Source organism: Mercenaria mercenaria, chromosome 3 (genome assembly GCF_021730395.1).
Source record: "Mercenaria mercenaria strain notata chromosome 3, MADL_Memer_1, whole genome shotgun sequence".
In the NCBI taxonomy this organism is placed as follows: domain Eukaryota; kingdom Metazoa; phylum Mollusca; class Bivalvia; order Venerida; family Veneridae; genus Mercenaria; species Mercenaria mercenaria.
Window position 1 is genome coordinate 49,760,471 of NC_069363.1, and position 16,074 is coordinate 49,776,544.

The 16,074-nt window shown below is 36.8% G+C and overlaps 1 protein-coding gene across 1 annotated transcript in view; it reads right to left on the minus strand.

Annotated features, from left to right (window-relative positions):
• Positions 1–2,830: 2,830 nt before the first annotated feature.
• The window catches only part of LOC123524859 (acyl-protein thioesterase 1-like), a 58,770-nt gene continuing 45,526 nt past the window's right edge, over positions 2,831–16,074 (minus strand). Inside the window, exons 6-8 of the mRNA XM_053538442.1 lie at positions 11,652–11,827; positions 8,630–8,791; positions 2,831–5,532 (exon numbers count right to left, since the gene is read on the minus strand). Coding sequence (XP_053394417.1) covers positions 5,485–5,532; positions 8,630–8,791; positions 11,652–11,827 — 386 coding nt within the window. The 3' untranslated portion in view covers positions 2,831–5,484. The remainder of the gene's footprint in view (positions 5,533–8,629; positions 8,792–11,651; positions 11,828–16,074) is intronic.

Below are 16,074 nucleotides of genomic sequence, written 5' to 3' on the forward strand. Positions count from 1 at the left end.
TTCCCAAATGATCCAGTTTTGAGTATGACGTCATTTTTTCTATTATTTGACATAGTGACCTAGTTTTTGAGCTCATGTGACCCAGTTTTGAACTTGCATAGATATTAGAAAGATAAAAATTCTGACCAATTTTCATGAAGATCCATAGAAAAATATGGTCTCTAGAGAGGTCACAAGGTTTTCCTATTATTTGACCTACTGACCTAGTTTTTTAAGGCACGTGACCCAGTTTCAAACTTGACCTAGATATCATCAAGCTGAACATTCTGACCAATTTTCATGAAGATCCATTCAAGGGTATGGCCTCTAGAGAGGTCACAAGGTTTTTCTATTTCAAGACCTACTGACCTAGTTTTTGATCGCAGTTGACCCAGTTTCAAACTTGACCTAGATATCATCAAGATAAACATTCAGACCAACTTTCATACAGATCCCATGAAAAATATGGCCTTTAGAGAGGTCACAACGTTTTTTCATTATTTGACCTACTGACCTACTTTTTGAAGGCACGTGACCCACTTTCGAACTTGACTTAGATATCATCAAGGTGAACATTCTGACCAATTTTTATGAATATCCATTCACAAGTATGGCCTCTAGAGAGGTCACAAGGTTTTTCTTTTTTTAGACCTACTGACCTAGTTTTTGACCGCACATGACCCTGTTTCGAATTTGACCTAGATATCATCAAGATGAACATTCAGACCAACTTTCATGAAGATCCATTGAAAAATATGGCCTTTAGAGAGGTCACAAGGTTTTTCTATTATTTGACCTACTGACCTAGTTTTTAAAGGCATGTGACCCACTTTCAAATTTGACCTAGATATCATCAAGGTGAACATTCTGACAAATTTTCATGAAATATATGGCCTCTAGAGAGGTCACAAGGTTTTTCTATTTTTAGACCTACTGACCTAGTTTTTGACGGCACGTGACCCAGTTTCGAACTTGACCTAGATATCATCAAGATGACCATTCAGACCAACTTTCACACAGATCCCATGGAAAATATGGCCTTTAGAGAGGTCACAAGGTTTTTCTATTATTTGACCTACTGACCTAGTTTTTGATGGCATGCGACCCAGTTTCGAACCTGACCTAGATATCATCAAGGTGAACGTTCTGACCAATTTTCATGAAGATCTTGTGAAATATATGGCCTCTAGAAAGGTCACAAGGTTTTTCTATTTTTAGACCTACTGACCTAGTTTTTGACGGCACGTGACCCAGTTTCGAACTTGACCTAGAAATCATCAAGATGAACATTCAGACCAACTTTCATACAGATCCCATGAAAAATATGGCCTTTAGAGATTTCACAAGGTTTTTCTATTATTTGACCTACTGACCTAGTTTTTGAAGGCACGTGACCCAGTTTCGAACTTGACCTAGATATCATCAAGGTGAACGTTCTGACCAACTTTCATGAAGATCTTGTGAAATATATGGCCTCTAGAGAGGTCACAAGGTTTTTCTATTTTTAGACCTACTGACCTAGTTTTTGACCGCACGTGGCCCAGTTTCGAACTTGACCTAGATATCATCAAGATGAACATTCTGACCAATTTTCATGAAGATCCATTGAAAATTATGGCCTCTAGAGAGGTCACAAGGTTTTTCTATTTTTAGACCTACTGACCTAGTTTTTGACGGCACGTGACCCAGTTTCGAACTTGACCTAGATATCATCAAGATGAATATTCTGACCAACTTCCATAAAGATCCCATGAAAAATGTGACCTCTAGAGTGGTCACAAGCGAAAGTTTACGGACGAACGGACGGACGACGGACACCGCGCGATCACAAAAGCTCACCTTGTCACTTTGTGACAGGTGAGCTAAAAAGTAATTCGAAATAAGTGAAAAAAACCAACAAAAAAAAGAAACAAGTTTTAAACAGAGGTATGCCAAGTAGCTATCCAATCAAGACTAATAAAAACTCCCTTGTGCAAAATATACAACATAAAATACAGCCACCTGAAGATTCAAATCTTAAAAATTATTTAATTTATGATTTAAATTTTGTATTAAAAGTAAATGTGAATTAATCCCAAAACCAAAGTGTGGGACAAGTTTCTAGGCAGTATTTATTAATCAAAATGCTCTCCCAGTCTCACAATATGAAGAAAAGCTATTGTGTTAATCACACAGCAAAAACAACAAGAGCTGTCGGAGGACAGCAACGCTCGACTATTCAACAGCCTTGTCAATTGGTATTGAACCTCTGTACTGCATGTCATATCATGACAGTGAGCAAGTGTGTGAAGTTTCAATCCTTTCCAATGTGTGGATACTGAAATACCAGCTTATAGAGACCGTACCATAGCTCTTCGCATACTTTGATTTTTCAAACTAAAGTGATTTTTACAAGTGCACCGGTTACGATAAAAATGTAAACAACAGACTCTGTCTATGAAACTTTGAAATGAATGAATGACAGTCGATCTTAGTCATAATACTGATTGACAGTGAATGCTAATGACTCCATGTGTTGCAGAAAGGTATTTAGTTTGTAACTGTAATTTCCCATTAACTGAAATTCTCTCAAAACTGGTAAAATAATTATTTATATTTGGACAAATCTTATCGTCTTTGCCGTTCGGCAGCTGCAAAAAGGGTAAATATAAAATATTCAGTGTAAGTAATATTTCACTGGTACTGCCAGTTAGTAAGTTCATACTCTGAACAACACGTCAGAGAAATTTGGGCAGATTTGACCAATTATTACGTTGGCAGCATTAGATTATATTTTTTCTTTACACAAAAAATGCCGTTAGGTAACAAAGCGAATACGCCGATAATCCGGAGTTCACCGATTATTTTCCAGTTCACGCAATGTAATCCAGCAATTAAACTGCATAGCTATTAGCTACTGCTGTTATAGGGAAGTGGTAGAGTGTCTGCCCTAGGTGTGAGAGGTCCTGGGTTCGAGTCCCAGTTAGAGCTTAACTATTTAGATTCTGCTAAAGCATAGTTTTTCTGTTAATAGACTGTTCCAGATGTTCTAAATTTTTAGCACACAATATCATGGATCAGTATTTAGCAATCCAGATCAAAGTTGAATGTTAAATCAAATGCACCCAATTAGAAAATATTGACTATATTATGTCCCTTTGATGTTTATGCTCTCCATGTTCAAGAAGAGTTACATGTCCTTGATCACAAAATTTTCGTTATCATGAAAATATTAAATGCTCATAACTCCGCACTTCTGGTTAAAATATTGTCTATATTTCTGTTTTTGAGAAATATATGGACATTTGTCTTCATTTCAAAGCTTTTTAACTTCAAACCTATGATTTGAAAAACTTAGGTACTATCTCTACAGCTTACATACAAAATCTTAACAAAAAACTGCTAAGTCAAAGGGGCATAATTTTGTAAAAATGCCAAGTAGAGTTATGGGATCTTCACAGTGCATGTTAGATCATGACAGTGAACAAGTGTGTGAAGTTTCAATCCATTCCAATTAGTGGATACTGAGATATCAGATTACATACAAAAATTTAACCAAAAACTGCTTAGTCGAAAAAGGGGCATAATTTTGAAAAAAAAAGAGAGTAGAGTTATGGGACTTGCTTAGTGCATGTCAGATCATGATAGTGAACAAGTATGTGAAGTTTCAATCCATTCCCATTAGTAAGTACTGAGATACCAGCTTACATACAAAACCTTAACCAAAATTTCTAAGTCGAAAAAGGGGCATAATTTTGTAAAAAAGCAAAATAGAGTTATGGAACCTGTGCAATGTAGATCAGTTCATCACAGTGAATAAGTGTGTGAAGTTTCAATCCATTCCCACAAGTGGTTACTGAGTTACCAGCTTACATACAAAACCTTAACCAAAAATTTCTAAATCGAAAAAGGGGCATAATTTTGTAAAAAAGCAAAATAGAGTTATGGAACCTGTGCAATGTAAGTCAGTTTGTCACAGTGAATAAGTGTGTGAAGTTTCAATCCATTCCCACAAGTGGTTACTGAGATACCAGCTTACATACAAAACCTTAACCAAAATCGGGACGCGGACGCCGGCGCCGACGCCAACGCATGGGCGAGTGCAATAGCTCACTATTCTATGAATAGTCGAGCTAAAAATGTCTACAGTATTCCTCATACAGTAAAAATTCATATCATAGTCCAAACAATTTCAACTGTTATAATACTGATATACGATTTATGATAAAAGATTATATTAGATGTTCAAAAGGTGACAAGCCCCTTTAATGGGAAACAAAATCACAAGTAGAAAAAATGACAGTTTCATCAGAATCTAAGCAATCTAAAAGTTTCGTCTTTCTGTCTTTAGTCAAAGCTATTGCTAAAACGCAACATGTAACACAATAATACAGCTCAAAACAGCAGGTCCAAGGTAATCGTAGAAGTATCAAATTTTCCAATCATACACTTTTCATTACAAAAGAGGAATGCTAAAAAATAGCACAGAACATGTTTGAACAGATCCAGATCTGTAATTGTTTCAATATGGTAGAAAGTATAGCGACACTATAAATCAAAGTAAAATTTTGTACAAGGCTCATTTTCTCCATCAATTTAAGTACTTTAAAAAAAATTCTTTTGTTCAAATTCCAACATTAACAAATGGTTGCCATAACAACTTACTGCTTTAAAAATAAATTAGGTTTGTCATTTTTCAATATGATTAATTCTTTGTTCAAACTGGGTTTTTAATAAAGTGAAAATTTTATTTTATACTACACTGCTTCCTGAATACAACATATAACAATTATTGGTTATAAAATTGCTATCAGATTGTTAAAAACAGTATTGTATGAGCAGAATGATCCAGCTAATCTTACCTGCAGAGTTAACTGCTCTTACCAGAGTAAATTGTCTCCCTTGGTGCATAAAGTGATTATTTGCTTGTGTATGTAAATGCAAACCTCTTTTTGCACTATGGTGACAAAACCATCACATCCCTATCCTGTTACGTGAATACATTATTACAGAGATACTAACAGACAGTTTCTCCTACTCATGCTCAGAGCTCTTGTGTGACATATCATAGCAGAAAAAATCTCTATCTTGTTTCATGCAGTTCGATATTTTAACTAAATTCACTGTGACATATCAATTAAATCCTGTTACATATAAAAAACATTAACTAAATGTCTTTCAGAATTGCAGTAATTCACTTTCGGACTTCAAGGTCATATGAATACATTTATTTCTCTTTTTTTTCCAAACAAAACATCGCAAACCCCAAACTACAGTAGTAAATGACAGTGAATTATGATTTAACAATGACCACATCAGACCTCTTGTATATAATAATAACAAAAGTAAATCTAGACCCACTCTTGCAAAAGTAACAAGTGTAAAACATATCATTTCCTCAGTGTGAAATTACGTTATCTGTCCCTTTATTTATATACAGTTTGGTGTTCAGCTGACAATTTTCTTATTTCTGTGCGTATTGTTTCCTTCATGCTAAAAACTATCTATCTATAACTTGGCAAAGGGTCAATCCTTTGCCAGTGAGTTAAGAAAATTTCTCACCTCCTCCATCTCCTGAAAGTATAAAGTGGAACAATAAATTTTCATAACTCTAGCTAAATGAAAATTATTATACTCAGTTATGTTAACTCCAATCAAAATGTAGTTCTAAAACCATTTCACTTCCTTGTGAGGCTTTTTTAAACCTGTATGTAAATTTTTTATCACCTGTTACCTGGACATGTTTGCAACAAGTGTAAAAGGTCATGGAGGCAGACACTAGAGTAGTTCAAATAAATTCAAGCTTTCATCACAATTGAGCTAAATTAGAATAAACTAAACATTTTGGAGTGGAATTCAGAGGTATACATTCGTTTTTTTGTTTTTTTTTTGTCAGATTGGTATGAACAGCACTAGATCTATATGGTTTTGTTTGTTTGTTTTGGGTTTAACACCGCTTTTTCAACAGTATTTCAGTTATCTAACGGCGGGTAGTTGACCTAACCAGTGTTCCTGGATTCTCTGCCAGTACAAACCTGTTCTCCGCAAGTAGCTGCCAACTTCCCCACATGAATCTGAGGTGGAGGACGAATGATTTCAGACCCGATGTCTTTTATCAAATCGTCACGGGGAACATACGAACCGCCTGAGGATTGAACTCGCCATCTGCGCCCTCCCTAATGAGCTAAGCGGGCGGACGTAGATCTATATGGTATACTAGATGCTAAACCTCTGTTTTAAGTCTTGAAGTTCCTGTTTCATAGTTCCTATTGCAACAAGGCAACTTTCCAATTTGGATCTTCCCCAATTTCAACTTCTTTTACAAAGACACTGTGTCTACCATCTATGCTGCATATATGGCTACTATGCCCATACACAAAACAGAATCTGAGAAACTGGAACTGAATGCGCATCTTCAAATTCTAGGATGCCTTATTTAATTAAATATAATACTTTCTACTACAATGTACACTGTTTAAGACAATACAACAGAGCTGGAAGTATAAACTTCTACTAAATATAACATGGTAATAAACCAGTCTGTTCAAGAACACTAATTGCAGGTCTTGTCATTTCCAGCCATTTAAATCAACAGAAGATCTGTCAGTCTCTAACGACAATCTGCGGACAATTAAGGTAAAACTTAATGTATTTGTCTTAGTACCATATTACGACAGTCTTTTATTTAAATACTGGCAGTCAATTAACCTAACTAGTGTTCCTGGATTGTCAAACAGTCCTGACTTACCCTCTGCAAGTAAATGATTGGAAAGATATTCAGGACTTCAGATACACTGCGTCAAGGGATCAAGCTTGCAACCTGTTTTTAGGAGCAGTATTTGACAAGAAATATATAGCAGCAAAAAATATAATTATCGAACTAGAAAATGCTTTTGTAAAAAAGCGCATGTCTCCCCCAAAGCAAAGTCCTATAGGCAAGAAGTCAATAGGGGTCAGGAGCGAAAGTCAAAGAGACACTGATGGTTGGCTGCAATAGGGATCATCTACTTGGCATGTCCAGTCATCCCGCTAAATTTCAACACTCTTGGCTTAGTGGTTCTCAAGTCACTGTTCAGGCTCCTGTGACCTTGACCTTTGATCAAGTGACATCAAAATAAAAAGGGGTCATCTACTCTGCATGTCCAATCATCCTATTAAGTTTCAAAATTGTAGGTCAAGTGGTTCTCAAGTTATTTCCAAAAAATGATTTTACATGAACAGGCCACGTGACCTTGACCTTTAATAGACTGACCCCAAAATCAATAGGGGTCATCTACTCTGCATGTTCAATCATCCTATGAAGTTTCAACATTCTGGGTCAAGTGGTTCTCAAGTTATTGATCGGAAATGGTTTTCAATGTTTTAGGCCCCTGTGACCTTGACCTTTAACGGAGTGACCCCAAAAAAAATAGGGGTCATTTACTCTGCATGAACAAAACATCCTATGAAGTTTCAACATTCTGGGTCGAGAGGTTCTCAAGTTATTGATTGGAAATGGTTTTCCATTTTTCAGGCCCTGCGGCCTTGACCTTTAACAGAGTGACCCTAAAATCGTTAGGGGTCATCTACTCTGCATGACCAATCATCCTATGAAGTTTCATCATTCTGGGTCAAGTGGTTCTCAAGTTACTGACCGGAAATGGTTTTCAATGTTCGGGCCCCTGTGACCTTGACCTTTCACAGAGTGACCCCAAAATCGTTAGGGGTCATCTACTCTGCATGATCAATCATCCTCTAAGTTTCAACATTCTGGGTCAAGTGGTTCTCAAGTTATTGACCGGAAATGGTTTTCAACGTTCAGGCCCCTGTGACCTTGACCTTTAATGGATAAAACCCCAAAATCGATAGGGGTCATCTACTTTGCATGTACAATCATCCTATGAAGTTTCAACATTCTGGGTCAAGTGGTTCTCTAGTTATTGATCGGAAATGGTTTTCCAGGTTCAGGCCCCTGTGACCTTGACCTTTGATGGAGTGACCCCAAAATCAATAGGGGTCAATTACTCTTTATGACCAATCATCCTATGAAGTTTCAACATTCTGGGTCAAGTGGTTCTCTAGTTATTGATCGGAAATGGTTTTCAATGTTCAGGCCTCTGTGACCTTGACCTTTGATGGAGTGACCCCAAAATCAATAGGGGTCATCTACTCTTCATGACCAATCATCCTATGAAGTTTCATCATTCTGGGTCAAGTGGTTCTCTAGTTATTGATCGGAAATGGTTTTCAATGTTCAGGCCCCTGTGACCTTGACCTTTGACGGAGTGACCCCAAAATCAATAGGGGTCATCTACTCTTCATGACCAATCATCCTATGAAGTTTCAACATTCTGGGTCAAGTGGTTCTCTAGTTATTGATCAGAAATGGTTTTCAATGTTCAGGCCCCTGTGACCTTGACCTTTGACGGAGTGACCCCAAAAACAATAGGGGTCGTCTACTCCAGCACCCCTACAACCCTATGAAGTTTGAAGGTTCTAGGTCAAATGGTTCTCCAGTTATTGCTCGGAAATGAAGTGTGACGTACGGACGGATGGACGGAAGGACGGTCGGACAGACAGGGCAAAAACAATATGTCTCCTGGGGGAGACATAATTAGTATCCCTGTAAATCTTAAGTTGAGAAAACTGTCAAACAAACAGCATCTGAAAAAGCAGTAGGTGCATACTATACCTCCGGGCACGATGTGTGCATCATTGGATATGCTTTGAAAGTATGTTTAGTTGTCATCTGCTTCACAAGGGCCCCTGTCAAGTTTCCCCATTTTATTGGAACTAACGGATCATGTTCACCATGAGCTTGAAACACAGGAATGTCTCTATTCACTTTAAGGCCCTAAAACAAAATATTTGATTTGTTTTGTTGAATATCCATTTAACAACATTAAGCCAATTGTAATTCAGATATGCAATTTATGTTAGTAAATCTTCTTTCCCATGATCATGGGTTCTGTATCAGTACTGACTAATCATCAACACGAATCAAATTTGGAGCCTTCAAGTGCATTGCCTTCAGGGAAGTTGTCACCAAGGACATCTGGCTCAACTTGTGTTCAGACTCACAGCTAATAGTCTAGTGCTCTCATTGAAGAATTTCCTAGTGAACTCTGATCCTTCTAGAGAAAATGCCTAACAAAACAGTTTAACACATAAAAAAATCATGATTAGCTTGGACATATGACTCAGTGCTTCATAGTTATAAGCTTTTGCATTTCATTCAATAGTTAATTTTACAAGTTCTAAGCACATCAGCCCTGCATCAGGGGTACACAGGTACATATAACAAGAGCTGTCACAAGAGACAGCATGCTCACTATTTCAATACTGGATAGTGAAACAGAGCAAATCTGAGGGATCTGGAGCTGTCACTAGAGTGTTTAATGACTCCAATAAGAATGAAGATATTGGACAACAGCTTGAGTTTGTGTCAAAAGTATTAAGTAATAAGAGATATAAAGAACTTTAAATCAGTATAATTCTAAGCAAAAAGGGGGAAAATTCATAAAATATTGGTGCAAGAGTGATTTTTGCACCTTGTGTCATATGATGTGGGTGATGACATGGAATAACAACTTCAAGTTTGAATCAAATCCATTTAGTAATAACTGAGATATAGTGAAAATGCATCAAAATTAACATGAAAGTCCAAGTAAAAGGGGGCATAATTCAAGAAATATTGGTACCAGAGTTATGGACCTTTAGTCATATGATGTGGGTGATAAGGTGGAACAACTATTTTAAGTTTGAATCAAATCTACTTAGTAAAAACTGAGATAGAATGAAAGTGCATCAAAACTTAAACCTGAAATTCTTAGTAAACAAGAGGGCCATGAAGGCCCTGTATCGCTCACCTGACCTATTGACCTAAAGATCATCAAGATCAACATTCTGACCAAGTTTCAATAAGATATGGTCACAAATGTAGCCTCTAAAGTGTTAACTAGCTTTTCCTTTCATTTGACCTGGTGACCTAGTTTCTGCCCCCACATGACCCAGATTCAAAAATGACCTAAAGATCATCAAGATTAACATACTGATTAACTTTCATGAAGATACAGTCATAAATGTGGCCTCTAGAGTGTTAACAAGCTTTTCCTTTGATTTGACCTAGTGACCTAGGTTTTTGACCCCACCTGACCCAGGTTTAAACTTGACCTAAAGATCATAAAGATTAAAATTCTGACCAAGTTTCATTAAGATATGGTCATAAATGTGGCCACTACAGTGTTAACAAGCTTTTCCTTTGATTTAACCTGGTGACCTAGTTTTTGACCCCAGATGACCCAATATCGAACTTGTCAAAGATTTTATTGAGGGTAACATTCTGACCAAGTTTCATTAAGATTGGGTAAAAATTGTGACCTTTAGAGTGTTAACTAGCTTTTCCATTGATTTGACCTGGTGACCTAGTTTCTGATCCCAGATGACCCGATATCGAACTTGTCAAAGATTTTATTGAGGGTAACATTCTGACCAAGTTTCATTAAGATTGGGCCAAAATTGTGACCTCTAGAGTGTGAAGAAGCTTTTCCTTTGATTTGACCTAGTGACCTAGTTTTTGATCCCAGATGACACAGTATTGAACTCGTCCAAGATTATATTGAAGGTAACATTCTAAAACCAAGATTCATTAAGATTGGGCCAAAATTGTGACCTCTAGAGTGTTAACAAGCTTTTCATTTGACTTGACCTAGTTTTTGACCCCAGATGACCCAATATCGAACTCGTCCAAGATTTTATTGAGGGTGACATTCTGACCAAGTTAAGATTGGGCAAAAACTGTGACCTCCAGAGTGTTAACAAGCTTTTCCTTTGATTTGACCTGGTGACCTAGTTTTTGACCCCAGATGACCCAATATTGAACTAAAATTGTGACCTGTACGAGTCTTAACAAGTTTTTCTTTTGATTTGACCTGGTGACCTAGTTTTTGACCCCAGATGACCCAATACCGACCTTGTCCAAGATTTTATTGAGGGTAATATTCTGTCAAAGATTCATTTAGATTAGGTCAAATTTGTGACCTCTTTAGTGTTAACAGTCAAATTGTTGACGACGGACGGACGACTAGGGACACAGGGCGATCACAAAAGCTCACCTTGAGCAGGTGAGCTAAAAAGGGGGGATAATTCATGAAATATTGGGGCAAGTTTTACAGCCCATGTGTCGTATGATGTGAGTGATGATGTTCAAGAACTACTTTAAGTTTGAGTCAAATCCATATAGTAAGAACTGAGATAAGAGTGAAAGTGCATGAAAACTTTAACCTGAAATTCCAAGTAAAAGGGGGGGGGGGGGGGGGGGCATAATTTACGAAATATTGGTCCCAGAGCTACGAACCTTGTGTTATATGATGTGGGTGTTAAGTTTTATTCAAATCCATTTAGTAATAACTGAGATAGAGTGAAAGTGCATCAAAATTTTAACCTGAAATTCTAAGTAAAAAGGGGGGATAATTCATGAAATATTGGTGTGAGAGTTATGAACCTTGTGCCATATGATGTGGGTGATGATGAGCAATAACTATTTTAAGTTTGAAACAAATGTATCAAGTAATTACAGAGATAAAGTGAAAGTGCATCAAAACTTCAACCGAAGTGTGGACGCGGAAGGACGCCGACACCAGGTCGAGTAGGACAGCTCCATACTTCGTACAGTTGAGCTATAAACTTCTGATAACATTAACAAACATACAAACCTGAGGAAATTCCTTATTCAATGGTAACCATGTACTCAGTCCCACAACTCCTGCTAGAGGTTTTTCATGGGTTAAAGCTGTGTAAAGAGCAATCGCTCCACCTTGAGAAAACCCCCCAACAATAACATTGTCTGATGATATTCCATTCTCCTCCTCCGTAACTATCAATTTTCGTACTGAAATTATTTAATACAAAATGTACAGTTTAAGAATAATGATAACAAGGTGAAGTGCCATGACAAATATTTTAAGAAGTAAAATGAGTGCGAATTGACTTGTTCCTAAGAAATTATTATTTTTTGACTGATCCAACCATTAGTATAATTACACCTACATATTGTATACATAAACAGACGCGAAAATGTATACATGTGTATGTTGAAGTCACCACTTAATGTCTTAACTGTCACAAGCCATTTGCTATATCGTTCACAAGTTTTAAAGCTCCAACAGGTATAACAAGGAATCGGTGAAACCGAATGATGCTCCCCAATTCATGTACTTGTCCCATATGGGAAATAACGTATAAGAAACAAAAACAAGAGGACCATGGTGGTTCTGAATCGCTAACCTCTTCCCACATGACCCAGTTTTGAGTATGACGTCGTTTTTTCTATTATTTGAAATAGTGACCTAGTTTTTGAGCTCATGTGACCCAGTTTTGAACTTGACCTAGATATTATCAAGGTAAACATTCTGACCAATTTTCATGAAGATCCATTGAAAAATATGGTCTCTACGAGGTCACAAGGTTTTTCTATTATTTGACCTATTGACCTAGTTTTCGAAGGTACGTGACCCTGTTTTGAACTTTACCTAGATATCATCAAGGTGAACATTCTCACTAATTTTCATGAAGATCTCATGAAAAATATGGCCTCTAGAGAGGTCACAAGGTTTTTTCTATTTTTATACCTACTGGCCTAGTTTTTGACCGCACGTGACCCAGTTTCGAAACTGACCTAGATATCATCAAGGTGAACATTCAGATCAATTTTCTTGAATAATTAATAATTTTAGACCTACTGACCTAGTTTTTGACCGCAGTTGACCCAGTTCCCATGAAGAATATGGCCTTTAGAGAGGTCACAAGGTTTTTCTATTATCTGACCTACTGACCTAGTTTTTGATGGCACATGACCCACTTTCGAACTTGAACTAGATATCATCAAGATGAACATTCAGACCAACTTTCATACATATCCCATGAAAAATATGGCCTCTAGAGAGGTCACAAGGATTTTCTATTATTTGACCTACTGACCTAGTTTTTGAGGGGACGTGACCCACTTTCGAACTTGACCTAGATATCATCAAGGTGAACATTATGACCAATTTTCATGAAGATCTCATGAAATATATGGCCTCTTGAGAGGTCATAAGGTTTTTCTATTTTTAGACCTACTGACCTAGTTTTTGACCGCACGTGACCCAGTTTTGAACTTGACCTAGATATCATCAAGACGAACATTCAGACCAACTTTCATACAGATCCCATGAAAAATATGGCCTTTAGAGAGGTCACAAGGTTTTTCTATTATTTGACCTACTGACCTAGTTTTTGAAGGCACGTGACCCAGTTTCGAACTTGACCTAGATATCATCAAGATGAACGTTCTGACCAATTTTCATGAAGATCTTGTGAAATATATGGCCTCTAGAGAGGTCAGAAGGTTTTTCTATTTTTAGACCTACTGACCTAATTATTGACCGCATGTGACCCAGTTTCGAACTTGACCTAGATATCATCAAGGTGAACATTCTGACCAATTTTCATGAAGATCTTGTAAAATATATGGCCTCTAGAGAGGTCACAAGGTTTTTCTATTTTTAGACCTACTGACCTAGTTTTTGAGGGCACGTGACCCAGTTTCGAACTTGACCTAGATATCATCAAGATGAACATTCTGACCAACTTTCATAAAGATCCCAAGAAAAATGTGACCTCTAGAGTGGTCACAAGCAAAAGTTTACGGACACCGCGCGATCACAAAAGCTCACCTTGTCACTTTGTGACAGGTGAGCTAAAAAATAGTGACAATAAAAAGAAGAAAATTGAATAAAGGGATATAATTCAAAAACTAGAGTAGGTAGAGTTATGGTTCTTTCTTTGACATTGCACTTCCCATTAATTGCCTCATCATTTTGTTAAGTTCAATGAAATGCCAATAATACTTTTAGGTAAAGTAGAGTTATGTTTCTTTGACACTGCACTTCCCGTCAACAGTCTCTATCATTTTGTGAAGTTTCAATGAAATGCAATAAATACTTTTCAAATAATGCTCCGGACAAGCCTTATTTTGAATAATAAAGGGGGATAATTCAAAAACAAGGGAAGGTAGAAATATGATTCTTTGACATTGCAATTTGTCTCACTGGCCTCTCAATTCTGTGAAAATTTAGTCAAATGTCATCAATTCTTTTCAAGTAATGCTCCGGACAAGCCTTATTTTGTATAATAAAGGGAGATGATTAAAAAAACTAGGTAAAGTAGAGTTATGGTTCTATGGTTTTATAATAAAGGGAGATAATTAAATCAAAGGCCTGAATGGCCTGAGTCGGCTAATGATTGATGTACTGACAGTATAGTCTACCAGTTTCAGTTTGTTTTTAGTTTTTTTCTTAAAATTTCATAACACAGCTCGATATTTACCCAAAATATATCCGGATACGATTACACTTTTCTCCAGTTTGAACAATATATTTTACAAATTGTGTTGATACGAAGACATTTAGCAGCAGTTGGCAGTATCTGACATTGAAGTTTACGGTTAAATTACCTCTTATTTAAATCTTTTCATAAAAAAGTTGTTTCGTTTCATCAAAGCAGCCAAACATAGACGATCTACTTTCGATTTCAAAAACTACAAGAAAATACAATTTAATGTTTCGCCGATTTGTTTATTTCTCGAAAAATAAGAATTAAAATCATTTTTAATATCAGTAGTAACTAAACAAACCAGTAAGAGCTTCTTCTTCCGATAATTTATCCGTTTACTGACTGCAAAATTCAACCCACGCAAAGTTTATAGAAATCATACGATGCGTGTTTACATTCAATGTGGGAGAATTAAGGCTGATCGGCTATGTTACCTATCGCATCCAGACGATTCAGATTTTGTTTTTAAAAAAGCATTGTGTGCGTTTCTGTAATTCTGTATACGTTTTTATACGCTTAGAAATTATTAGACATGCGTATTTGCATTATTTCTATACGTAATTTACGCTAATACGCATCTTATCTGGAGCCCTGTGGAACTATTTTTTGTCTTTCGCTGGATGTTACCCAAGCTTTGTAAGCCTGCGCAATTCTTAAAATGCACATTTATGCTTAATGAGTTACATTCGAGTATTGCACAATTACAAGTCATAAATATGACAGATTACATCGTATATTGGTCATAGCAAAGGGAATTGACACAACTTAACTTCATTCATGCAGTGAACTGTTTGAAGTTTGAGAAATCTAATGGAACTACATCCCTTCACTGTGTTATTTGGTCCATTTAGAGAATCGTTGGATAGCAAGGACTCGTCAAAAGGCTTTCAGCCTTTAACCACCTCAAAAACTAGGTGAGGCAGAGTTATGATTCGTTCACTTTGTCTCAATAGCCTCTATGATTATGTAAAGTTTCAATCAAATGCCATCAATACTTTTCAAGTTATACTCCGGACAAGCCTTATTTTGTATAATAAAGGGAGATGATTTAAAAAACTAGGTAAAGTAGAGTTATGGTTCTTTGACACTGCACTTCCCGTCAATGGCCTCTATCATTTTGTGAAGTTTCAATGAAATGCCGTTAATACTTTTCAAGTAATGCTCCGGACAATCCTTATTTGATTAAGGGAGATAATTAAACAAGAGGACCATGATGGTCCTGAATCCCTCCCCTGTCCCCACTTGACCCAGTTTTGAACTGAGTATGAGGTCATTTTTTCTATTATTTGACATAGTGACCTAGTTTTTGAGCTCATGTGACCCAGTTTTGAACCTGACCTAGATATCATCAAGATAAAAATTCTGACCAATTTTCATGAAGATCCATTGAAAAATATGGTCTCTAGAGAGGTCACAAGGTTTTTTATTATTTGACCTACTGACCTAGTTATTGATGGCACGTGACCCAGTTTTCGAATTTGACCTAGATATCATTAAGGTGAACATTCTGATCAATTTTCATGAGCAGGGATATAAATTAGCAGGGGCCCAGTAGCCCATGGCCCCTAGATTTTGGGCTGGGCCCCTAAATTATTGGAGAAAATGCCCATATATCTAATGTTAAACATTCACTTTTGACAGTCTGGGCCCCTAAATAAAAATAGCTAGTTTATATCCCTGATGAAGATCCATTCAAAAGTATGGCCTCTAGAGAGGTCACAAGGTTTTTCTATTTTAAGACCTACTGACCTAGTTTTTGACTGC